General features: G+C 38.3%; 1 protein-coding gene across 1 annotated transcript in view; it reads left to right on the top strand.

Annotated features, from left to right (window-relative positions):
* LOC122809665 (adhesion G-protein coupled receptor G5-like) overlaps nucleotides 1-27,682 on the top strand; it is a 472,088-nt gene that overhangs the window by 244,305 nt on the left and 200,101 nt on the right. Inside the window, exon 8 of the mRNA XM_044081327.1 lies at nucleotides 6,223-6,323. Within this exon, the coding sequence (XP_043937262.1) occupies nucleotides 6,223-6,323 (101 nt within the window). The remainder of the gene's footprint in view (nucleotides 1-6,222; nucleotides 6,324-27,682) is intronic.

The raw sequence follows: 27,682 nt of genomic DNA, 5'->3' as shown, positions 1-27,682 counted from the left end.
ATTTCCACATAATATATACCTTTATTATCTGACATTCTGACCAATATTTCTGATGGTCAGTATTTATTCAAACATATAGTTTTAACATTTAGAAGCATATAAACAAAAGTGAGGTAACTATATATTTGGTATGCCAATTTACAGTCTCAAATATTCATACTATAATCACACCACATATTTTAATATAAAAAATTCCTGTATTCTTAACCTTCAAGTTTTTTGGTAGTGTCCACTTTTCTTTTAAATGCACATTCCCAGGTATAAAGTTAAAAAAAAATAAAAATAGTTATTCCTCAGATTCCTCCTCACTATGAGATTCTTATTCTTCCACAACCCTTTGTTACACACACTGCAACTTTTGTTGTTAGCTGCTAGAATCTTCCAGGTCAAAATCCAGTCCATGAGGCTTGCCTCAAAGACTGCTGAAGGACATGTAGAAATTGGTAAACATCTACACCTCATTGGAAAGAAACTCCTTCAGTACCACTGGGAAAGTTATATACATTTTACATTCCATGTATAACACTATCTTCTTGTAACTTTAGTTAAATAAAACTGCTACACTAAAGTAATCTCAGAAAAAACACATGGTCAATATATACAGGCTGTCCTTCCACAAAACACTTTGTACCAGGGTATCAAATCAGCCAAAGTGCCAGCTCCAGTTTATACCGAGTCACAAAATGCAGCAGAATCACTCATGGCTTTCTTATAACTCAAGCAAAAGCAGTCAAATACAAATGACACGCCTTTTGAATGTCGGGTAACTTCTTTGAAAACCCATTTGATTTTTCCAGTTTATATTTTACAACATTCAAACCAAACAATCGAGTCATTCTTCACCTAGAGAGGCTCTCATTATTTGTAAATGTTGGTGTCTTGTTCTGTTCTCCAGAATCAGAAGTTGCTGTTCTGCAGAAGCGATTTGGCTATATACTTCTAGTAATTTATCTCCAATTTCTTGACATTTTTGCTACATTGGTAATGTGGCATCTCTTTGCTCTTTCCAACATTATCCTATTCTCTATGTTCTGATGTTTAATATACATATTTAACTTGTTTGATAAGAACTTCAACTCACCTAGAGTTCTAAGAGGCTTTTTGTTTCTCCACAGCCACTTTCTCAAGCAGGTCTGGGACTACATGGTCAATAAGAACTACTTTAGCATCACAAAAACTCATTGTCTGATATTTCTGAAAATTTCCAATTCAAATTCCTAATAACTGTTGTATTTATCTAAGTAGTCTGCAAATACATGTCTTTGCAATGTCAAACATCAGCTTAATAGAGGGGAGTGAACAAAGAAGATGACCAATTTCCTGAAGCACCTGACTTAGGTCTATTTCCTTATAATCAATGGGCCTATCATCTCCAAGGCCTGGTAGGGGATAAGTTTAAGAGAAATCATGTTATCATGTTATCTGCCCTTTCGTGTCCCAATACAGATATTATACATTCTGCCTTGATAATCTCATGTCTGGTGATATTTTGAAAACGAGACACACTGAGATGCCCCACAATGTGATATCGTTTCTACAGAAGACACTAAGAGCCTTTCTGGACCACTGTATTATCATCTTAGGTGGTTCTGTGAATAAATAGAAGGTTAAAAATCCTGACAACAGCTTGGTAAACCTTGATGTAGTGGAACTTATCCTTAGAAGACCAGAAAACACAGGACTGGGGGTTGGCATAATGGTTAAGTTGTTTACCTTATAGACAGAAAGTGCAGGGTTTGATTCTCAAATGACATCATTGGCTAGGCTTAAAATAGCCTTGAAGGGCAGTTAGCCTAGTATTAACCTACCAACCTATAAGATCCTTCATCCTTCCCAAGGACCAAAATTATTAGCCAAAGACCACCATATTTGATTTTTCTGTGGTTGTGTCCACCCTTAAAAAGGTTCCACCTCTTAAATACACTGCTGTCCAGCCCTTGGATAAAGTATCAAGAGTGCTGGATATATTTAGGAAGCAAATTTACACATCCTACACTTTTTATTTGAGGACTGTCTGTCAAGAGATACGGATTAACTTATGTGAGGGTGAATCAATCATTAAAATCCCTATATACACTAGGAACAACCTCCATTAGAAGAAATGCTGGTTGTATTTGAATTAGATACTTTGTAACACTTGTTAAAATGAGCAGCATTAACTTGAAACTTTACATATATGTTGCTGTGCTGCTTTAGGAACTAAAAAGCAATTTTAGATTTAAAATGCATATAGCAAGTAGGACTAATTAAAGGCAAACATTTCTGAGATCTGACTATACACATTTAAGAAGAAAAATACTTCATAATGGAAAATGTTAGTGGTTACCTGTGAAGAAAGAAACCTTATGCAATTATACATTTTCTCACAAACACATACACAACGCAAATATATTTCCTGTGTGGCCAAACAATCAAGAGGGCCTATAAATTCTATGATTATAAAATATGTAATGTGCAATTTTAGTCAGATTGTCAGTAGAGAAAATAGTTCACGAACTTCATTTTGATTTCTATTAATGTCAAAAAGAAAGCCAAAGTGTGGTATGTAATTTGTTGATGTATACAATAATTTTAATGAAAATAGAGAAAAGCTATTTTAAAATGGAATCATTAAGATAACCTTACCTCAAGATATCTAATAGATATACAACTCCGAATAAACTGCTCATCTGATAGAAACAACATCCTCATTAAAAGACTTGGGAATATTTCTAGACCAAACTCTCAATTTCATGGGGAAAAATAAGTTCTAGTCTTATAGGCCCGAAGGCTTTCTATCTATCAGGCAGCTCCTGCAACTGCAGCCACAGAAAAATAAATTCTGCTTGGTCAGTAAGAGTAATGATTACCCATCATTGCAACATGACAGAAAAACACATCCACTTTACAAATAATCTCTAATAACATGTGTCAATTCACCACATCAATAACACCTGTACAATCTAGTACTCTTTGTAAAATCAGATGGTTGCCTATCAAACAAAACAGTATTTTCCTTCTGGCCTCCTTATCTACAAAGCCCTGACTCCAGACTCATTCTTCCAGTATCAAACAAATTCATTCCTAAAAATTCGTCATACAACCTGAAAAATCTATCACAATCTACCCCGAGCTGGTCATACCAGCAACTAAACTGTATTGCACTAATCATGCATTCTCTAATCTACCTACAAATATTGGGATTCACTACCTACCTAAAAGAACTGACAAAATTTCAAACTGAAATAAAGTACCTAGTATTTAATGCTAATGTCACCTATACGATCAGATCACTTAGATCTCATTACTTTCCTCTCACAATGCACTCCTTCTACAGCAAAGAGCCACCGTGGCAACACTGCGAAATATTCATTCACTCTAATCCACCTTAACTATCTTCTCCCTTCTTTTCCATGCTTCTCCTTAAGCAAATTTGAAGAACTGACTGAAAGATGACAAAAGTACTTCTAATTAAGCTAACTTGAAGAACTGACTGAAAGATGATCCGAAGTGAAATTATTTACATGACAACATATACATTACTTGCTCTTGCATCTCCTGTTTATGTACTGTAGCTCACCTCTGTGTGTGTCATGTTTAGGGTTTGTATAGATATATATCTTTGTACTACTCCATACAGTATATATCTTTACCCCTTCTTTACTTTGTGGTGCTTTTAAGTGGTCCACTGATATCAATGCACAACCCCAGTAAGCAAGTATCTATCTATCTATCTATCTATCTATCTATCTATCTATCTATCTATCTATCTATCTATATGGGTCTACTTCTTATTGAATTTACAATTTACTGAACATTAGTTTGCAGACACCAGTTGTACCGAAGTACACTCTTCTGAAACTGCATTATTATGAATCACACTTAAGCGAAACAGTTATCATATGGGATGTGCAATTAGTCTGTGTTTGTGTACATTGCCATGCAGTGTAGCAGTTCTGTTGCATGTTGGATATGTAGGTAGGTTAGAAATAGTCATAATGTGGAATTTAAATGGAGATCGCACTACAGTAACAGTCAGGAAATCCACCCCTGTTGTCACTGTAATGCGATCTCAAAGTTGGTATATATAAGTTGCATGGGGTGTGGTATGTAGGGGAGCTTGGCCTCCTGCAAAAATACTAGAACATGTGTTTATTTGAGTGTAATTGCACATCATGCAGGGTATGGGGTAACCATTTTGCTTAAGGAGATTCGCAATAGTGCAGTTTTGGAAGAGTGTACTTTTGTACAACTGGTGTCGGCAAACTAACATTTGGTAAACTGTAAATTCCATAAGAAGAAGTAGACCCATATATATATATATATATATATATATATATATATATATATATATATATAATGATCAGATGATCGAATCTTGTTATATTGACCCCTAAATGTCGAAAATCCAAAACAGCGAACAACCAGAACAGTGATTTTTTTCCAGGGAAAAATAATTGCTATTCCCAAAAAAAAAAAAAAACACTAAACACTAAATGAAGTGGGGGGCTTCGCCTCCCACACCCCTCCATGTGAGGGGCTGTGCCCCCACACCCCCCTACTTAAATATACCAAATCTAAGATCACACTACAGTGGAGGAAATGGCACAACCTGGATGGCTGGCCCAGCGACTTCTTTCCCTGGAAAAAATTTGCTGTTCCAGCCATTCGCTATTTTGCAGGTTTGACATTTAGTGTTCGCTCTAACAGCATTCAATCATCTGATTGTTCGCTGTTCTAAAGTAGACTCTATATATATATATATATATATATATATATATATATATATATATATATATATGTATAAACTATACATATATGTATAAAACTAGCAACATGTTTTTTTCTTGCCTGATATTCTGTAGAATTCTTTATGCAGTACACCAAACTTATAGCCTACAGTATTCAGTCCTTCCAATTTGGAATTTTGTCTATTTTGAGTATTATAGTGCATATGAGACATTATCACAGCAAACGTTATTGAACAAATTATAAACATTTTTTGGAGGGAAGGTAGCATGAGTAAAACATTTACAAGACAAAAGGATACTTAGCATTGTAGTGAATGAGTCCTATCAAATAAAAGGATAGTCAGGAGTGTGGAACCACAGGGTTCAGTATAGGTGCTGGACATTTGGAATTCCTATCAATAACACTGCAGAAGGCTTGAAAGAGAATGTCTGATATTTTGCAGATGATCACATATCTGCATTGGCATTGATACAATAAGGCAGTAACAGATAGGATAATAAGGGAGCTGGCAAGATTAGAAGAGTTATCTAAAACATGACTTCTTAAGGATTTTACCTTTTTTGGCATGTTTTTGCACCTGCTGTCTGCTGATCTTCACATCTTCAGTCAATCAAACTATTTCTTCCTAATCCCTGGGTGAAGGTAAGCCAGGAGGGGCCATTATTAAGGCAGCCATCGAGACTTGTTTCCTGTCACTAAGCTCTACACCTTACACCTGACAACTGATATCCTTGGGCAGGCTGTCTAATGGGCATCGCAGTTTTCATTTCTGTAAGGGGCTAATATCAGCAGGATGCCCACAACCTCCCACCACATACAGCACCTGATGGAGGTTTCCCTGGTCTCCACCAAGGATATCCAGTCAAAATGCATGTGTGTCTTGGCATGCGAACTCCGTCTCTGGAATGGGCACACCCATCTTCGCCTGCTTCTGCCATCAAGCACCCGAGAGATTAATTGAACTCATGTCACCCGAGTCACAGTCAGGGCTCTAGCTCCCCCCCACTCCATGCAACCAGTGCATACTGTGCTCTATGGTTTTTCTAGTGGGCATGGAAATGGTGCTCTAAGCTGTCATCAGCCATTAAAGTTTGTTTCTATGATGCTTAATAACAAAATGACAAATGGAAATGGAAAGATGATAGAAAAGTGTGCTTAGAAAATTGTTTAAAGATATTGCATACATTCAATAGTTTAACAATGCAGATGGTGCAGCAGGTCAGAATTAGTAGCAGTATTCAAAAACAAGTATAAGGGATTATGGGATCCTCAGCAAATCAGCAACTAAGATACTTGTGACAATTGCATCACATTATTCTGTTACTTTGAGCTAATGGGTATGTGGACTGGTTCAGTGTCCTTGTGTTCCATTTTGCTTACATTTTGATATGCATTTTCCTGTTGTGCTATGCATACTTACAGATATGGCTCAAAGTCTTTGTATTTCTCCTTATTTTTAGTTTCTAATATGATTAACTCTTCTTCTCACAGGAAAGCAGAAAGGATGGAATAGTGATGGCTGCAAAACGTATGAAGAGATCAGCAAAACCATCTGTGAATGTACACACCTGACATTTTTTGCTGTGCTGCTGGTTTGTACTGAATTTTTTCATCACTTTTTGTCATATATGACCAAACATATTTCAACTTTCCTCTAGTCAGTTTATACAACAGCCCATGCAAGGCCTTGGCCAAAAAAACTTCTTTTAAGAAGCAGAGCAGGTCAAATGCTCAGATCTCAAATGCATGTAGAAAGCTATCATCATGTGTTACATGCTGTGCTTAAAAATTGATACAAAATAGTATTCGTCCTTACAGTGTCATTGTCTAAGGAGTCTGCTATATGATTGCTTCAATGCGAGCCATTAGTCAGAGCAATTTACCACTACACCATCTGAGATGTAAGGTTATCACTTCCAAGTCTGGAACCCAGGACCCTGTGCACAACAATATACCTCTACACCATCTGAGCTGTAAATAATCAGCCTTGCAAAGTTTTAAACCCATGACCCTGTACACCATAGTCAGAGCAATGTACCACTACACCATCTGAGCTGTGAATTAGTCTACTGGAGTGTCAAGTATGTGAGTGCTCATTTTGCTACAGAACTCTATGTCATGAAGGACATGGTTGGTTTACAGGTATGACAAACACCAGCTGCTGGAACTTCCTGTTAATAGAGTGACAATTAAATTTTCATTGTTGCTGAAACTCTCTTGATCAGCTGACCATCATTTTGTATCCTTCTTGACATTGCAAAACATATTTCACAGTTTATGCATTCCGGTGCCAAACCAGAAAGGATGAGTTTAGACTATACAGTCAGTGACTATAAAGGAAAAGGTGTTACTTTTGTTTGGAAATAGATGGAATGGATATGATAACCCCCTGTCCCTAAGTACGGTGTGAGATATTATTCTTCATACTGCTCTGGCTCCCTAAGGAGTGGGCATATTGTTGAAATAGCAGGACGTATCATACATAACACAAAGGTAATACATTCTGGAATGTCTAGACTAACAGTGTGAATGGTATTAAATCTGTAAGTGAAACATAAAGTTTAATTTGTGCTAAACAGCCACTATGGCCTAATGGCGAAGCTGTTATGTTCATACTGGACACTTGGGCAGAATGCAATAAAATATTGTGTTTAAACTGCAAGCACAGCAATTTTGTACATATGCTACTATCTTATTCTGGACACAGGTAAAAAACACTAGGAGATGTCTGCTGGATATATACTTACACACACACACACACACACACACACACACACACACACACTGTGTGTGTGTGTGTGTGTGTGTATAAATAGATAGAGAGATAGCTGTAGATAGATTAGATAGATAGATAGATAGATAGATAGATAGATAGATAGATAGATAGATAGACAGATAGATAGATACATGTCCACAGGCTACTGTTTCAAGTTGCTGCTTTCTAAAACTGAAGCAAGGAAATTTATTGGGCACAGATTCTTGTATTACTATAGGCAAATTAAAGATAACTCATACTGTGAAGATGAAACGAGGAGACTTTTGAAAGTATGCATGACAAAACTCATAATGTAGCTATAATGTACAGAATATGGCTACTGGAGATGTACAGAAGCTGGATGCAATGATGTGTGATAAGGAAGTCAGAATATTCACAGAAATGTTTGTTACAGATGTTTGAACATTACCAAGTCAAATGCAGTGCAACTACATTCTAAAGCTGTGTATAAGGAACAACATCTGAAGAAATATGCATACAGAATTCTGATAGCACATTGTATTTAATTATTGTAGGAAAATGTATTGGTAGGCAGTACTTTATCACAAGTACAAAGACATAAAATACTGAATAAGAATCAATGGCCAAGAATGGAGGTGACATTTTGTGAAGCTATTCTATACTGATCTGACTGAATGCTTGAAAAGCTCAGAGTCAGTGTATCACGTAAAATAATCCTGTGAAGCTAGTCTTGATTTTATGCTCCATGTAGAGTTCCTAATGCACTTAAAGCTAAAATTAAGCAGGAATTAAACAGTGCAGGGCAGGTAGAAATAATATTTAATCAGAGAAATAATAGGCAAATAGAGCCTAGAGATGTCAATTACAGAGTGATGATTGTTAAACATGACAAAGCCCAAAAAGGTATTGACCCGCACGACCTTAATAAATAGTTCAAGAAAGAACATTATCCTTTGTAGCCTATTGAAGAAATGGATGCTGCTGAACCTAATGCCAGATTCTTTTTGATGTTTGATACAAACCAAGGATTGTGGCTAGTTAAACTGGATGAAATGATACCCAAACTTCGTACATTAAACATATATTTGGGTAGTTACACATTTCTACAAGAAGTCTTTTGAAATTGCATCAGCACTAGATGAGCTTAGTTTTGAGTGAGATGACAGAAATATCACTTAATGGCATTTTAGTCAGGTGGGTGCTATGAGGCAGGAACATAGCAGATGGCTCATAAAACTGCTGGACAGGCTGAAATGGCATGGTTTAAAGCTCAACCAAGCAAAACGTACAGTTCTGTAAGATCTTACCAAAACATTAGATGCCCTACTTCTCACTTTTGCAATAATCCTTGCTAAAGGGATAACCTGCCAAGCATAGCCAAATGTCAAGTCAGCATAACAAAGCCTTAGCTCCCTCCAGGCACGGTAAATCAGACACGTGTCCTACATCTATGGAGTAAGGTACATAAGTGACAAATGAGCACCTAATCCTCAGAACTAGACTGAGCCAGGAGAATCAAGTCAACCTAAAAGGATAAGCAATTACATGTGCATCCAGAAAGGGAAGAACAACCCCCCCTTCCTGGCCAGACGGTAAGAAGGAGAGCAAAACAGGGGGGAAGGGAAGAACGGAATACTAAAACAGTGAGAAGTAGGGTATCTACTGTTATGATGAGATTTTACACAACCGTAGTATGTCCTTCCTGATCACTGTTGCAGTATTCCTTACTAAAGGGACAGAGTACAAAAGCTACTGGAAAGGATGGTAGGGGGAAACAACACCAAAAGGATAAACGGGCTCAAACATATGTCATACGATGCCCGACTGAAGAAACTCCAGCTCTATTCAGTCGCATACCGTCTGCTCAGAGGTGATCTGTGCCTGACATACAAGGCCATGTCCAACCCGGAGTTAATGGACATGCTCCACCTCAAAAAATCCAAATCCACCAGAGCCACGAGAGCAAGAGACTTAAACCTCAACACGGATATAAATAGGACGTGCTGGAGGGACAGATTCATCAACCAGAGACTCCCTACACTATGGAACAGAATCCCAGTCCATGTGAGGCAGAGCCCCTCACTGACTCTGTTCAAGAGAAATCTTGATGAGTGGATGGGAGATCGTAGGTTTACCCCAGGAATCATCTCTGTATCACTGCTGGACAGAGGCACAGCAAACTAATGGGTATAGTATTCTCATCCTAAGGGGTGGTGAAAGCCACACACACTCTGGCTAGGCTTTTAAATGCCCTAGGGCAGATAGCCTAGTATGAACCTATGAACCTATGAACCTATAAAAATATGCAGATCGGCCCTAGCAAAACCAGCTCTGGTCCTAGAAATCATAGCCAACTTGTAGTATTTAGTAAAGGTATGTAGAGAAGACCAAGTAGCAACTTCTAAAATGGTTCTAGTAACCAAATCCTTGAAGTAAAGCACCTGAGACAGCCACAATTAGAATGCGCATGAACAGAAGAAGAAAGCTGCTTACCATGAAAGAAATAGCAAAAACAAATGGCCTTAGAAATCCCAGAGGAGATAGTTTGCTTAGAAACAGCTAAACCCAATTTCTTGGGATGGAAGGAAAAAAAAAGTTATGTACTCATATAACATTCCATCAGTGTTGTTCATTTTCATTCTTCCTCAACATATGGGTTTGGATCTGACCCTCAGATCTGACTCGGCCATCTTCATATAGATTCTAGGTTCTGACTCTCAAGCTCCTCCTTAATCAAAATGGCCCTGACTACTGCAATACATCACATTGAGTTTGCTGCTTTATGAGCAATATCATCAGAAATACCTTAACAAAGCTATGACAGAAAGGTAATAGCTAAAGGATCAGGAACTCAAACAGGAACTATGCTTCCTATCAAGAATTCTTTTAGGTTCATCCCAAAAACATGGACAGGGGGAAGTGGGGAGGGAAGTTGAGGAAGAATGAAAATGAACAGCACAGATGGAACATTATGGTGAGTACATAACTTCCTTATCTGATGTCATTTTCATTCATTCCTGAATGTATGAGGCAGAGTCTCAGCTACTGTAGCCTTGTGTGGCCCTCAGGTAAGGATGTTCAGGAGGACTGCAGAACCAAGGCAGCTCTGTTTCTGGAAATATGTCCAAGTTGTGATGAGCAATAAAAGTACAGGTATTAGACCATGCTGCACAAATATCATCAATGGAAGCCCTAGCCCAAAAAGCAACCGAGGTAAACAGTGACTTGGTGGAATGAGCCTTTGGATGCATTGGTTAAGTTATGCCTTTCATGTAATAAAAAAGGAAATACAATCTGTTATCCATTTAGCCTGAGTAACATTTGAAACCAGTTTTCCCATTCTGTTTTTAGCGAAAGAAACAAATAACTGATCAGTTTTCCTAAATTCTTTTGTCTGTGAAGGTAAATCTGAAGCTGTCAATGTACATCCAACAGATGAAGGGTGTACTCTCCTTTGCTTTCAAAATTGTGGAAAAACACTGGCAAATTAATCATTTGATTGAGGTTGCTCTCAGAGGGAACTTTTGGTAAAGTAACTCTGTCTTTGGAAAAGCAAATATGGTAGTTTGGAAGATAGAGCTTGGAGTTCAGATACTCATCTTGCAGACATTATAACCACCAGAAAGACAGTCTGCAGGAAAGAAACTTGAGATCTACTTTTGTTCATGGTCATACCTCTCAACCTCTCAGTGAAAGAAATATGGACAAAGCCAGAAAAAATAGGGGGACAAAGGCTGAAAAATAGTGACAGATTTTAAATATTTCTCCTATAAACTTAAAATGTTGTTAGAATAACAGGTGTTACATTATCATGTATTTTCTGAAGGATATGAAGTCCGAAATTCAAATGTCTGCCATTATTTATTATTATTTAGTGACTTCAGTCCTCAGGGTGGCCACGATGGTGCAGCAGTTAGCATTTGCCACCTCACAGCAAGAGGTTCTCCGGTTCGATTCTCGGCTGGGGTGCCTTCTGTGAGGAGTCTGCATGTCCACCCTGTGGTCGCGTGGGTTTCCTCCAGGTGCTCCGATTTCATCCCACATCCCAAAGGCATGCTATAGGTGGATTGGACACTCTAAATTGGTCCTAGGTGTGAGTGTGTGCGTGTGTGTGCCTTTTGTGGAAGGTTGGGCATCGGGCTGGAAACTCGACACTGTAAAAACTCCACTGCCAATCATGAGCGGACAGGTGATCTGCTGTGGTGACCCCTAACCAGGAAAAAATGAAAGAAGAAGAAGAAGTGACTTCGGTCCTCAATGATTTGCCTGAAAACTAAAAATTGTATGAGAAACACACCAAAAATATGAGGCAAAAATCTGAACAGTTGAGAGGTATGCTGATGATTCAAAAGAAGAGTGTATTGAAGATTGCAAAACCATAGTGAAGTACCAAGTTGGAATAGGGTCCTTTACAGGAGATCTGAGTAAAAAGGTACCCTTTAGGACAGCCTTACATAATTTAGATGACACTAAAGAAAAAACATTCTCTTTGATGTGATAGTTGGAGATGGCTCCTAACTGAACTTTAATAGTAGAAAAAAGTTGCCCCCTCTTTACAAAATAGAGGTAAGGAAATCAAGAATAGTAGGAAGTGGTGCAGTAAAAGGATCCACCTTTTTCTTTTGAGCCTGGAAGGAAAACCTTTTCCATTTAGTATTTTAAACCTTTCTAGTTGAAGGTTTATGAGATGAGATTAATATTTTTGAACTGGGAAGGAAAGCTTGGAATGTTTAGCCATCATTGGAATTGAAGAAACCGTGTCAATCTGAGGCCTGCAATGTTGGGGTGAATCTGCCCTGACAAGTGAGATAGGAGGTCTGGATTGGGGTTCAGCATCCAAGGAGGATATACTAGGTGAGACCAAAGGAAGGAAAAACATTCCTGTTGAGGCCAAAAAGGAGCTATGAGGATTACTGTGCTCTTCAACCAAAGTGTTTTCTGTAGAAACTTGGGGATAAGAAGTAGGGAGGGAAAAGCATAAAGGAGACTGGAGAGCCAAACATGGACTACATCATCTCTCTGTGACTGTCCCTCAGGTGGGATAAGGGCAAAGAAGCTGCTGCATTTGTTGTTGAGGTGAGATGCAAACAGGTTGCAGCAAGGTTGACCCTATCTGTGGAAAATCATGTTTGCCGCTTACTGATTGAGAGACCAGTTGGAAGCATGAGGAAGGTCCTGCTGAGTTTGTCTGCTAGAATGCTGGATTTCCCCAGTATGTGTGTCACTAAAAGCAAGTAGTTGGATGGGATTGCCCATTGCCATACACTCATTGCTTCTCAACAAAGTGGTTAGAATTTGGTCCCCCACTATTTGTTGATGTACCACACAACTGATATGTTGTCCATTTGAACTGCAACAGTCCTAGAGGAATAAAGCACTAAAAGGCTTGCAATGCTAGAAGCACCACTCTCATCTCTAGGACATTGATATACAACTTGGTCTGTTGTGTCAGTCCATCCCAAGTAATACCTTCCCCACCCTAAATGGGAAGCATCCATAGTCAACGTGGGGTTCAGGGGAGGAAGGATAAATGGACGCCCTTGGTTTATCTCCTCGGATTGAATTCACCAAAGAAGAGACTTTCTGCAAGCCTGGAACAGTTTTATTGGATGTCTTAAAGGATGTTGATGAAAGGACCATTGCACTGCTACGGTCCATTGTAGAAATCTCATGCGGAGGCAGGCAGAGGGAATTAAAGGAAATGCAGCAGCCATCAATCCTAGAGCTCTGAGGACCAGTTTTGCTTGAGGAGAAAGAAGAGAAAAATTTGTCTGACATGCATCTTCAGTGTAAGAACTCTGTTTAGAAGCAGAAGAGCTAAAGAACTGACAGTATCTAACTGAATCCCTGTAAACTCCAAGACTTGGACTGATTGAAGTTGTGATTTGTCCATATTGACAGTGATTCTCAGCAAATGAGATAGCTGGAGAAAATAGTCTCTGGCTTTTATGAGCAGATGCCTGGTCAGTGTGTTGAGTTTCCAGTCATCTTACCAAGAAAACACTCTGAATCCAAGCAATCTGAGCTGAGCTGCCTTGCATTTGGTACACACCCTGGGTGGTGTGGTGAGACCAAAAGGCAAGGCTCTGAACCAATGATGACTGGCTCCCAGCTGAAAGTGCCTGTTCATTTTGATGTGATAGTATGCATGTTGAATATTGACTGAGCACATCCAATCTTTTTTCTGCAGGACAGGCAGAATGGACTGTACTGTGAATATCCAGAATTTGGAATTCTTTACAAACTGACTTAGATAATTGAGATTAAATATTGATCACAGGTCCCCTGTTTTCTTTGGCAATAAAAAGAACCTTGAGTAAATTCTGGATCTTCTTTGGTCTAGGAGACCTCTTGGATGGCTCTTTTGTTTAGCAGCTTTTGAATTTCTATAGCTGCAAGCTCCCTTTGGGTGGAACATCGAGGAGACATTTTATTTTCTTTCGGCAAGGTTGGGAAAAGAGAAACAATTATCCTCTGAATATGATCCTGTGGACCCAAGAATCTTTTTTTTATGGTTATCCAGGCATCTAGGTGCAAGGATAAGCACTCCCCAACTGCCTCGAGAGAGGGACAGATGGGTAACCTTTCAGGAGCAATGAAAGGACCTGTCAGGGAAAGAATCTCGAGATCCTTGATTCTGTGGACCTCTGTACCATGTGGGTGGCATATACCATTGTAGCTAGCCCCCCCCCCCCAATCTGGAGGAAATAAATCTCCATGTGATTCCTGAAAAATACCTTGAGACTTCTGGAACTACATCTTCTTCACACCACATTGATTACTAGAGAAAGATCTCTGCGGGGTAGAAAAGCAGAGTCCGATGGTAGACAAGTTCTTTCCATCCTGTTCACTGTGGGAAGGAGTCTCTTCCACACTGGGTCCAAACAAGGAAGATCCATCAAAAGGACTCATTCAGGCTTGCTGTCCCTGAAGGGTAAGATGAGCATACTCAGCACAGTATCAATAGGGGGAGCAAGGGCTGGATCCAATGGTGTAAGAGTAGAGGCTACTTTCAGATAAGAGAACACTCTCTCCACCACTTCGAAGGCAGAAAGACCAGGAGACACCAAGGAAAAAATGTTAGGCGCCAAGGCTCTCGAGGCAGACAATTCCAGGCCCTCCCTGACTCTTTGCTCCAAAGGAGTCAGAGCCAAGCTGTCAAGCACTGAAGCACTGAGGGGAAGCAACAACTGCAAAAGCTTCAGAGTTGAGGTCTGCTTTTGGATCCAGAGCAGATGCTTTGGCTTCAAGAACAATCTGGTCCCAAGAGGGTACGGGATCCAATCAGATCAGGGACTTTGTCAAAGTGGAAGAAACAAGTAACTTTGGATCCGATGGGTCCAAATTGGAAGGCTAGATCAGAGGAGGATTGATAACAGGTTGAAAAGAAGGCTTTAGCCAATACCTCCTAACCATACTGAATTACTCATTTTTTACCGAGTTTTGTGGTCCAAATAATGGGGTGCCATGATTCCTGAGTGGCACCCCTTTATTTTTGATTTCCCAAGTTTTTTTTATTTTAAAAAATTTAATTTGGCATTTTGAGCTGACATCATCACATGCGTGATGACATCAGCTCAGTGAAATGGCCAGCTAGCCTGTCAGAATTGAGCAATAGCTCACATGCATGTATTTCTGGCTGCTCCAGCAAACTGGAAGGGGAACATGTAGCTGCAAGAAGCAGGAATGGTGCTGGTTCCACAAGCAGCAAGCCATGAGGTATTTATTATGTGGCAGCTTTTTGGATTTGGAGGTGGATGCTGCAGAGTGTCGAATGGCAGAAGCAGGAATGGTGCTGGCTCCATGAACAGTAAGCAGAGTGTGTGAACAGAGGCTGCAGGAACAAGCAGAAGACGCCGTGGATTTACTTTTGATGGCTGGCTTCAGAAAGAGGTATTTATTATGCTGTGTGTGTGTGTGTGTGTGTGTGTGTGTGTGTGTGTGTGTGTGTGTGTGTGTGTGTGTGTGTGAGAAATGCCCCAAGTGATTATACCTGGTGGCTAGAGGTACTCAGGCTCAAACCCTGTACTTTGGGTACAGGTAACAAGAGCCTAAAGTCCCTACCTACCACCACTTCATAAAACTTTCCAGATTTATGCCTCATATTTTTGTTCTGGTCGTCATAAAATCTGTGGTTTCCTGGATTTTTCTGGCAAATCAGTGAAGTATTGAATTCACTAAATAATGACAGGCATTTGAATTTCAGACTTCATATTCTTCAGAAAATAAATGGTAACACAAAACCTTTTATTCTAGTAATTTTCTAACTTTATAAAATCAATATTTGAAATGTGTCCCTATTTTTGGGGCTGTGTTCCTCCATTATTGGCTTTGTCCATGTTTTTTTGTGCTAAGACATTGAGATCTATAGTGAGAAGTGAGAACTGAATTCACTAAATGATAGCCATTTAATTTTCAGTCTTCAAATATTTCAGGAAACTGCTGATTTGGCATATTAATATGTTGTTCTGACTGTAGTGCATAGGGTCCTGGGTTCAAGACTTGGCAGCAAAATGCATGGTGGTAAGGCAGCATTTTATTGTAGCAATTTTACAAAAATTATATAAGCAATGTTTAAAATGTCTCTCTGTTTTTTTGGGCTATTGCCCCCCCCCCCAATAAATTTTGGCTTTTTCCAGATTTCTTGTGCTGCAAAGTTGAGAGATACAGTTGAGTGTTGAGTGGATTTTACAAGGAGATGAGATCTTCAGGGGAAGAGGAGTTTAGTGTTGTTTATGTTGAGTTTGCTTGCATTGTTAATAGCATAACAGGTTAAATACTTGCTTTTTATGCATAAGGCTGTGGGTTCTACTCCTACAGTATGTAGATGCATTGTTGATATTGTACTGTGTTGTTGTACTTTTAAAGGGGATGTATGTAACAAGTCAAGGGTGCAGCTACAGATACAGCAGAATTTACAGAAGTGAAAAACTGTCATTCCCAAGGACATTTGTGCCTCAGTGGAAAGAGCAACAAATATCATTAACCCAAATTTAGGAACAGAAAATCAGAATTATTATGTTCTGTGCTGCATTATAAGAAAAATATTTTTAAACAAATACAGTACATTTTCCAGCATTCAAGATAAAACACATATTTTTCCACTGCAGACAGTGGCAAAGCAAGAGTGGCCAGTTAACAGCACCTGGATTTCAATTATAGTTTTGATGCTTCAGCATGAATGTAGGAGAGGGTCTGTCAGTACTTGGACTAAAAATTGGAAGTCTTAAAACATGCAGTTTGCCTAGTTTATTTTGTTGTGAATTTACAGCTATTGAGTTGGTCTGATAACACAAATCAGAGTAAGTCAAGCAAAAAACTGAAATTGAAAATTAAGTTCAAGAAGCTGTGCAAGATGCCCATGGCTTACACTAGTGTCATTCTATTTTTATATAACTGTTTGTGTGTGTGTGTGTGTGTGTGTGTGTGTGTGTGTGTGTGTGTGTGTGTGTGTGTGTGTGTGTGTGTGTGTGTGTGTCTGTAAGTAGCCTTTTATGATGGAAATGTCCTGAATTGAGCAGTTTTGTCATTATTAGTTTATTCATTTTTTTCATTGCCTACTGGAAAAATGCTCAAACAACAAATTTAAAATGCGCTCTAAATCTAAAAAATGTGCTGTATTATATAAGGAATATAATTTAATAATGTCAGGAAGGTGTATCAAAGAACACATGTATGTTTTTTGTTTTGTGTGTAAAGGGCCTATGTCTGAAAATGGCCCAAAGGTAATCTTTATCCATCACTGGCCAGATGCATTTTCTTTGGATGCGGTGTGGGTTTCAATGCTGTTTCAATGAATGAGAGTTTCAAGGGCAAAGAAGTTTTAATGCTAAGTCTATTTTCATTGTGAGACAGTATTGCTTTGTTTAGCAGATTTCTATTAGTGTTTGTGCATTGTGCTATAAAATGTAAAAATAAAATCCAAGTAATCATTGTAGAAGTAAAGCAGTATGCACGTTAGTGTTTATGATAAATGGGGCAAACTAGCCAGGTAATGGGACATTGGAATGGCTGCAGGGGGACTCTGGTGCCATAGTTTTGTTGTATGTTCTTCAGTTTGCATTTGAAGCTTGGTATCCCACAATTCCACCGGAGTGGGTTGGGTTATATAATCATGTACGCATATTTTATGTTAATCAGCATACAGATTTGTACCTATTTCTCATGGGCCTTGTCCAGATTTTTGTTAATTTCAGGTTGAGAAGTATGCTTTAGCCTCTCAGATCCAATGGGAGATGGAGCCAGCAAAACCCCCCATCTGAATCTGTGTTCTGAGGAACTTTATCATCATCCAATCCACCTCCACTTCAGAGAGACGTCAGGATGACCTAATGGATGATGAGGTGAAAGGTGGTCTAGATAATTTTTTTATTTGGTGTCTCTTGTAAAAATGAAGACCATAACCTTCATGATATCAGCTTGGCAGGGAAACTTTGATCTTGAATCTGAGGAAATGAGAATGACTGTGGTGTCAGTTCTGAGAACTTAGCCACTTTTTAGGTGGATCCAAAGGAGGTGCTGAGTGAGGGGATCAGGCAGGAGAGCATTTATGAAGCTCCCTGGGCTCCTTACACTTTTGAATGGGGGTTTGAGCCCCTGATGGAGAAATAGTAGCAAAAGACATTGAGACTGGAAGGAGGCCTTTCAAAATCAACTTATTACACCTGTCACTAAGAGCTGTAACATTAAAAGCCACACATATAGGACAAGAAGTATCCAGATGTGCTGCCCCCAAACAATAAACACACTTCCCGTGGGCATCAAAGTTGAGAATCTTATGCCCACATGAAGTGCACTTTTTAAATCCCGTCAGCTCATTGGCCATACTGGAACAATTTAGTAAATAACACAGTTAGCTAGGTCTAAGGACTAACTTCACACAAAAACTAATATGCACTAAATGAAACAATCTCATAAGTTCATAGGTTCATAGGTGTTTATCCCAAATCTCTGACTTGATCTGATACCCTTGATAAGTGTAAGCCTGAGACTGGGAGATGAACCATTTACAGGTTAACTGTCTGCATCAGAGACATAGGTGCCAAACCAGGGATGAATTTTCGGTTTCCCATTCAACTGTCCAAGTTGCACTTGAATTGGCTTAGGGAGGAACTCTGCTTCACATGAATGGGGACCCTGTTCCATAGATGGGGTAGTCTCTGGGATACATACCTTTCCCTCCAGCAGGTCATATTTATACCACAGCCAAGGTTTAAGTCTTTAGAATGGGTAATTCTGGCACTGTTTGTTTTGTGGATATGCAGGAGGTCCATCAGAGTGGGGTCTGACAATGCCCTGTATGCCAGGCATAGATCTTCCCTCAAAAGCCTGTAGGAGACAGAATACAGGGATAGGGCCTTGAGGCAGTCTGCATAGGACATATTACTTAAGCCCTGTATTCTTTTAGTGAGGAATCTCTGTGGACGTTCCAATTGTTGGATATGCCTGGTTAGGTACATACCAAAGGGGACATTGTACTCAATGATAGGTCTGATGAATGCCAAATACAGTGGAATATACTTTTTAATTCTAAACATTATTTACTTGTAATTGTTATTTTTATTTTTATTTTAATCCCTGTGGATGATTTTGTAAGTTGTATAACTGCCGGAGCTTTTCTCCCCGGGCCTCTACGGAAAATGGAAATATATCCAGTTAGACTAGCCCGGTTAACAAATGTAAAATAAATAAAAATAAATAAATAAATAATGACTTCCTTGGACGTAGATGCCATACTACCTCTCAACTGTACAGATTTTTTCAGAATGTCCAGATTTTTACCTCATATTTTTCATATGTTCCTCCTAAAATCTGTACTTTTCTGGCAAATAGCTAAGGATTGAAGTCATTAAATAATGACAAACATTTGAGTTTAAGACTCCAAATCCTTCAGAAAATTCAGGTGAATGCAAAACATATTATTCTATCAATGTTCTAAGTTTGTAAGAGCAATATTTAAAATCTGTCCCTATTTGTGTCCCCCCCCCCCCCATCATTTTAGGCTTTGTCCAGATTTTTTGCTCTGAGAGGTTGAGAGGTGACCTTTGTTTATAAGCTGAGAAACATAGACTGATTTCCTCACCACTGTAGACATGTGACAATCAATGGCTAGATTACTATCTATGTGTGTCCCTAAGTCCCTGACTACTGGGTCAACTCTAAAGGGTGTGTTGTCAATATGATAGTTACCAGGGATGGATGACTTCCCAAAGGATACTATTATGCATTTCTTGGCATTTAGTTTTAGTCCATGACTCTGACACCAGTTGTTTGTCTGTCTCAGCTCCTCTTGGAGAACATTTGTGTCAGTGTGAGATTCAATGACAGCTCCTAATTTGCAATCATCTGCAAATTTAGCCAGCCACAGACCACTGACATTGGCCTTGACGTCAGAGAAGTAAATGCCAAAAAGAAGCAGTCCAAGGACTGATCCCTGAGGGATTTCACTTGTGACTGACCTCTTTGTAGAGGTGGACTCCCCAATTCTGACTTCCTGGGTACTATCTTTGAGCCAATTGGCTATCCACTGGGTGACATACGGGTTTGTACCTAACCTCTTGAGTTTGTCAACGATGTCTGAGTGGGGTAGTGTGTTAAATGCTTTGGCCGGGTCAAGGTAGGCAGTTTGAATGACTTTGCCCATATCCATTGCTTTGGTGATCTTCTTGAAGAAGTCCACCAGGTTGAGTAGATATCTGCCCTTTACAAAACTAAACTGGATTGGGTCCAGTGTCTGGAGGTTTACTATATCTCTATTGATCATCTCTATGATCATTATTTCCATGGATTTACATATAAGATTAGTGAGACTTATGGGTCTGTAGTTTTCAGGATCTGTAGATGGCCCACCTTTGTGCAGACGGATGACTGTTGCCTTTCTCCATTCATGAGACATGAAGCCTGTTTGGAGGCTACAGTTAAACAGTAATTCCAGAAGCCCTGATAGGTCATGTTTCATGCTATCTAGAAGGCATCCGGGGATATTGTCTGGGCCCAATGATGCAGTGTTCTTGGTTTTAGAGAGAGCATTAAGGACCTGTTCCCTAGTGATAGTAAGGGGAGTTATATTTGATGATATTTCCTGAGGGAAGGTTGAGGGAGAGACAGGGGTAAAGTTGGAGCTGAATTAATCAGCCAGGAGGTTTGCTATATCTTCTGGCTCAGTACAGGTGGCACTTTTTACAATGAGCTCTGCACACAATTGTGTATTGCCTTTGAGGTTGCAGACATAACTAAAGAATGCTTTGTGGCTGTCCTTGGCCTGGGAGACCAATCTTACCTCACATTTGGCTTTGGTGGACTTTATTTGTCCTCTGCGTTGTTTGTTTAGTTTAATGGGAGTGCTTTTACCCTGATGGGTGCTGCACCTCCTAATTTTTGCCATGATTTTCTTCCTCCTGTTATACATCCAATTGATTTTGTGATTCCACCAGGGTGGCTTGTTTTTTGAGTTAGTTCTGTACTTCTTCCTGGTGGGTACAGCTGCCTCTATGCAGCTATTAACATGCTTGTACAGGGTTCCTGTGAGCAGTTCTGCATAGACATAAGTGTTCTCACGGTTTATAGGGGCTTGACATTTTGCCAGGTTCTCACTTAATAGCAGATGGTTTTAGAATAGTTTCTGAATATTCCAGGTTTAGCTGGGGATCTGGGTTTTATTTTTACTTCAAAGGAGACCATTTTGTGGTCTGACCTTAGCAGGGAAGGCATTACAGTTGGGAGTGTGCAGCACTCTCCCATATTAGTGAGGACCAGATCCAGTATGGTTGCGCCCCTGGTTCGTGTACTGACTATCTGATCCAGGGAGTTTGTGTTTACAAAATCCAGAAATCTCTCTGGATGTATGTTTGATGTCGTATGGGATTCCCAGTTAATAGTGGAGTAATTAAAGTCACCAATGAATTTGGTATTGGTTTTGGGTTGGACGGTTAGTGTTTCTAATAAGTTTAAATACATGGTATGGGTTTCCTAGTTCATAGAGGGGGACCTATAGCTTGCAAGAAAGTGGTATTGGATTTTACCTATGGTGATTTGAACATGGAGCAGCTCAGGTGCATTGTCCTATTTAACCAGCCTTGAAGTATATTTATTTTTGATGCAAATAGAGACACCTCCACCTTTAGTCACTTCCTCTGAAGTAGCTGGTCTAAATGTGTAGATGGCATTATAACCCTACACTGTTGGTGTGCTGTCTGTGGCTTTAAACCATGTCTCTGAGACCACACAGACATCAGCATTCTCTAGGGTAAAAACAGCTTCCAGGGAGTGGAGTTTTTTTGTTTAGACTGCAATAATACCTTTAGATTTTCTTGGTTTTGATTTGCTATATTGGAAGTACTTTCAGTATGGCATTGCCTAAAAATGGCACTATGGGGAAGACAATGTTTTAGCTAATATTCGAAAGCTTAGAGGGGGACAGATGCAGACCATCCCTGGCAAAGCAGCGTAGTCTATTGACCATCTCCTTCCATGCTGAGAAATATTGCACTCCCTTAGAATGGCAGCAGAAACTAAGCCAATTATTAAAGTCAATCATCTTTTGTTCATATTGTGGCATCGTCCTTGGAGAAGGTAAAATGATGCTCAATGCTAGGCTCGTACCAGCTTGAGACACATATTCCGAAAGCTCGATGATGTTTCTCTTCATATAGTCTAGGGAGGTACATCTCAGGACATTTACTCCCACATGAACTATGACTGAGTCATATTGGTAATTGTGATCCAATGACCTGAGTGCAGGCGTAATGTGACAGATCCTAGCCCCTGACAAGTAACTAACCTTAACTTTCTTCTTACTCAGCCTAATGGAGAGGAACATCAGTGTGTCTCACAATGGAGTCTCCAATGACTAGAATGTTGGATTGTGTTGTGACTTGCCTTATGGGCTTAGAAGTAGAGGGTCCATGAGATGTAGCTCTATGTGTTGATGTGGGTGTTGTTTTGAAAGAGTGTGTTTGAGGCTGCTGAGGGTATTTCTTATGTGAACTTTGTCTAGGAGGTCTTTGTGGTTTAGGAAGGTTACATGTGAGTGCCTCAGTATATGTGGGTCTATATGTCTGCTTTGAACTGTGTGTGATGGGTGAAGCATGTGTACTACTGACAACCTTAGTGACATTAGGAGTACTTTTATGTGAGAGCTTTGCCTCCAGTGACATTGTGTAAATACATCTCTCACATACAGTATCAGTTTGTTTGAGAATTAACTGGTTATCAGTAAACATGAGGCAATTTTTACATTTCCTCAGGATGCCCATATCCACCAAGCTGGTAACAGAGACAGTAGGAAATTTCATATCCATGGCAACAGATCCCTTTTTTTATTAGACAGTAGGAGTGAGAATATCAATCACTGTCAGGAGTATTCAGTTTGTAACTATGTGGACAGTGCTTGTCACTGCAAACTAGTTGTCCTGTGTGCAACTAGATATCGGAGAAATTTCAATTGTGCTTTTACAGGAAAAATGTCACTCAAGGTATCTGAGTATGTACAGAGCACTGCCAAACACTTGAGGGGAAACATACGTAGACCCTGAAAATTTAAGGATGAAGTATTTAGGCAGATATTCTGAAGTTAGAAAGAAATCAAGCAGTACTTACTGAAAACAAAGAATTAGCTTGTCAAGAATGATGAAAATAGGGGAGTCGGATGAACGGCTACTGCCTGGCTACTACTAATGCTGGTCTAACCACAGCTTCACTCTGTTGGGATACAATGCTCCTTTGCTTCTTCTGTCACCAGAAACAAAATGTTAGCACCAACCCAAGAAGCGAAGCAGACCACAGCCAGTTTGGTGACCCACAGTCTTGTCCCAGATGATGCAAGGGTCTGTAGGCTTCTAGTCTTTTTCTGGTAGATGCCTCAAATAGCAACCAGACCAATCAGGTACGTTAAGCACAGTCACTCACCCTCCAACCAGAAAGAGTCAGGAATCAATTTCTAGTAATTGTTTTTTGGCAGCCATCATAATTAGAAACAGCACTCTCTATAATATATATATATATATATATATATATATATATATATATATAGATATATATATATATAGATATATATATATATTTTTTTTTTGTTTGTTTGTTTTTATACATAAAGAAAGAAGAAAAACAGAAATACCAGCAATGACAGATCTGAGAAAGGACAGAATGGAAAAAACTACCAGCTATGCTATGGTAGATAAAGAATAACAAAATAACTGGTATAGAGGGCAAGGGTGATATTAGTAATAATTCAAAAAGTTACAAATAAATATGGAGAAAGAATAAAATAAGTTTTAATTCGCAGCCACTAACACCCCTAGCGCGAGAGTTTGCAATCTCGTCTGAACCTGAAGAGTGGCAAAAGAGATCTGAGGTATTGCAGTAGTCAGGGGCATTATGGGTAAGGGAGGAGCTCGAGAGTCAGATCCTAAAATCTATGAGGTGATGTCTGAGTAAGATCCAAGGGTCAGATCCTAACTCATATGTTGAGGGAGAATGGAAATTACATCAGATCAAAAAGTTGCACAAATTTCCTTATATTTATTTTATTTTATTTTACATTTGTTGACCGGGCTAGTCTAACTGGATATATGTTAATTTTCAGTAGAGTCCCAGGGAGAAAAGCTCCACATTAGTCATATAGCAAATAATGTACATAAGCTCCACATTAGCTATATAGTAAATAATGTACATAAGAATATAAGCCATCAGAGGATAGTATCAAAAGTGGTTATACAAAATGGTTATTAAGCAAAAAAAAAAAAAACACCCTTATAGATAGGCCTATGTTTAAATCACATGAGAAAAAAATTAAACATAGTAGGCAAAGAACAAAGAGCTAACTATTTACAAAGATCAATACAGGACTATATTCAAACAGTTTAAGCACAGAAGTTTAACACAGAAACTTAATAAAATTAGAAAAAAGTTAATAGAGACAAGTGAGATTCAGATGGGCTGGTAGGCAAAACTTAAACTCACCACGACTGTTATCAGTAAAAGAAGAAAGACTTTATTTTAACAAAGGTAAGTGCTTTCGCGTATCTCCTGATACGCTTCTTCAGACCATGTATACAGTGAATGAACTTTCAGAGAATATATAGTGAAGATACATTCAAATTATTCAATTAATTTAACAATAAAACAATCAACCCTTAAAAGGGAAACGCTTCAAGCAACATGACTATGCATGCTAAAAGCTTCATCTGAGCAACACAATAGGTAGTGCAGAACTTTTTCTATCTATAAAAAAATTTATAATTTAAAATTTAAATAAAAGCATTAATAAAAAGTATGTAAGAAATCTCACTGCTTCAAATTAAGGCATATGAAAACTCATATAAAATATGCCTGTGAAATCTTAATGCACGTTAATATACAAACTAAACAGTGCAAAATTCTACAGAATTCATAAGTTAAAGTCCCTGGATAAAAAATTTAAATATTTATGCATAATATTCAAACTATTCTATGAAAAATCTTCTTATTTACTTTTAAACTCTATTGCTATTTATAGAAACAAAGTAATGTATATGTATAGAATTTATAAAACATTTTCTAATTATAGGGCTTTGTCTGCAAGAAAAATGTAATACTGTAAATCCATGCTAAAATCAGTTTAAAATCAGGTTCCATGTTATAAATATGTGTAAATATATATAACAATTAGATGAATGATTAAATAAATAGAAATATATGTATAGATAAATAAGTAAATATGGATAAATAAATATACAACTATTCATCTGCGTGTATTCAAAAAAGATCTTAATGAGACATAAGCATTGAGTCCAGGGGGATAGTGACCTTTTAACCTAAGGATCCATTTCAGTTCCTTCAACTCTAATAAATTCATATAATCACCACCTCTAATGTTTGGTTCTACTATTTGAAATACTCTAAACACAAAGGTATGACCAGGGAAAAGTTGGGTATGCTTTGCTAGAGCATTAAGCTCATTTTTATTTTTGATGTCATATTGATGGTTATAAATGCGATTTTTCAACTTCATCTTTGTCAGGCCTACGTAGAACACTGAACATTGTTCACAGGTGGCCAAATATATTATGCCTGTGGTATCACAGGTAGCCTGGAATCTAGGTACAAATGTATAGGAATGATCTGGATGTATGAATTCTTGTTTTTTAGTTAGATACTTACAATAATTGCAATGGTTACAAGGAAACGTACCAAAATTATTCCTTAAATGTACTATATCAAGTCTTCCATTATTTGCCTTATCACATAAAAGTCTTTTTAAATTCTTGTTGTTTCTATAGATAAAGTGAGGGTTCTTACCTACTAAATTCAAAGTACGGTCATCTATTAATAAAACTTTCCAGTTATTGGCAATAATTTTCTTAATATTTACACTATCATTGGTGTAAGTAGTCACAAAACTCACCCTCAGATCTGTGCTTTTTTATTTTCATTTGCATGAGGAGGAAAAAATGAGTGTTTGTATCTAGTTGCAGTTCTAGGTGTTTATGCTCTATCTAAAACTTGCCTTCTGATATTCTTTACTAACTCTTGATCATAGCCTCTATCTAAAAATATTTTTTCCATTTTGTCAGCCTCTATTAATAGATCCATGTTGTCTTTACAAATCTTAGAGAGTCTAATAAACTGACTTTTAACTATCCCACTGAAAACATGACGTGGGTGCATGCTATCATAACATAAAATTGTGTTTCTCCAACATAATTTTCTATACAATGTTGAAGTCAGTGTACCATCTCTAATATCTAGAGAGACATCTAAAAAACATACCAAGTCAAAAGAAGTTACTGCTGTAAATTTGAGAAAATTTGTCGTGCTTTCAAGATAATTTTTAAATAAATAGAATTCTTCTGTAGAACCATCCCAAACAATTAAAATGTCATCTACAAAACGTTTATAGACTAAAACTTTACTAAAATAAATACTTGTAAAAACATATTCCCTTTCTCAGTGATATAAGACTAGGTTTGCGTACGTATTCACACAAGGGGTGCCCATGGCTACCCCAGATACTTGTAAGTATAGGTTGCCTTCAAATGAGAATACATTATTATTTAAAACTAAATCTAATAGATGACATATTAAAATTTCCTGATTCCTGTCTACAGAAGGAAAGACTTGGAGTACTTCTCTTATTGCTTGTATCCCTTGATCATTAGGGATAGAAGTAAAAAGACTTTGAATGTCCATGGACACTAATAAATGTTTACCTTTTATAAGAGGTGTCTCTAATGTATCTAAAGCTGATAATAGCTGATAAGTGTCTTTAAGGATACTCGGGACCTCATTAACTAAAGGTCTAAGTGTGTCTTCTAAATATATAGAGATATTTTCTGTGACCCACTTTTCACTAGACACAATTGGACGCAAAGGAGGGGGAAAGGTACCTTTATGAAGTTTTGGTAAACCCTTGATGATTGGAACAACTGGGCTATCATTAAGTAAAAACTCATAAAGACTAGATGATAACTGACAACACATAAGTAGATCATATAAGTCATCTTTGATAGCATTAATGATTCCTGAGAGCTTTCTTTGATCTATCCTTAAATAAGTCGCATCATCATTTAACATGTCTAACATCAGGGTTTGATAATTCTCAGAATCAAACAGAGCAATACCACCGCCCTTGTCTACTGGTCTCAATACAATAGAAGAATCATTAATCAGCTTATTTAAAGACAGTCTATTATTTTGGTGGACTGTTTCCTGGCTTTGGATTTCTTTCGTTTATTTAGTTGTGGTATTTCGTTTGGGGCCTTATTTTGGTGGACTGTTTCCTGGCTTTGGATTTCTTTCGTTCGACAGTCTAATATCTCTAGACATGTTAAAATACAAGCATTTTCTTTCACCGCTAAAGAAATATTGATATAAGTCTTGTTCGCACATTTTTATAAAAGATTCAACATGTGCTGGCAATGGAGGTGTATAAGAACTTTTCCTTTTGTGGAAATGCAAACCAGATACATTTTCAGTCTTATGTCTTGAAGCGTCTGTTTAAAAATATAGCTTTAAAGCAACTGCTCGCCCAAACAGGCGTAAATCAATAAGTATGTCTGATAAAACACTGCCCTGTGAAGGGACGAATGATAGTCCTTTGTTTAACAAGTCTTGATCATTTTTAGAAAGTACATACCTTGACATGTTAAAGAACAATGGTTCTAATGTTTTTGTCTCCTTCTCTGATACGACGCGTTTTCTCCCGAAAACTTTCGTTTCCTGGTCTCCCAACTGCCA

This window comes from Protopterus annectens, chromosome 8.part0 (assembly GCF_019279795.1).
Source record: "Protopterus annectens isolate FY-2018-M chromosome 8.part0, PAN1.0, whole genome shotgun sequence".
Lineage (NCBI taxonomy): Eukaryota > Metazoa > Chordata > Ceratodontiformes > Protopteridae > Protopterus > Protopterus annectens.
This window is presented reverse-complemented; position numbering and strand designations above follow the sequence as displayed.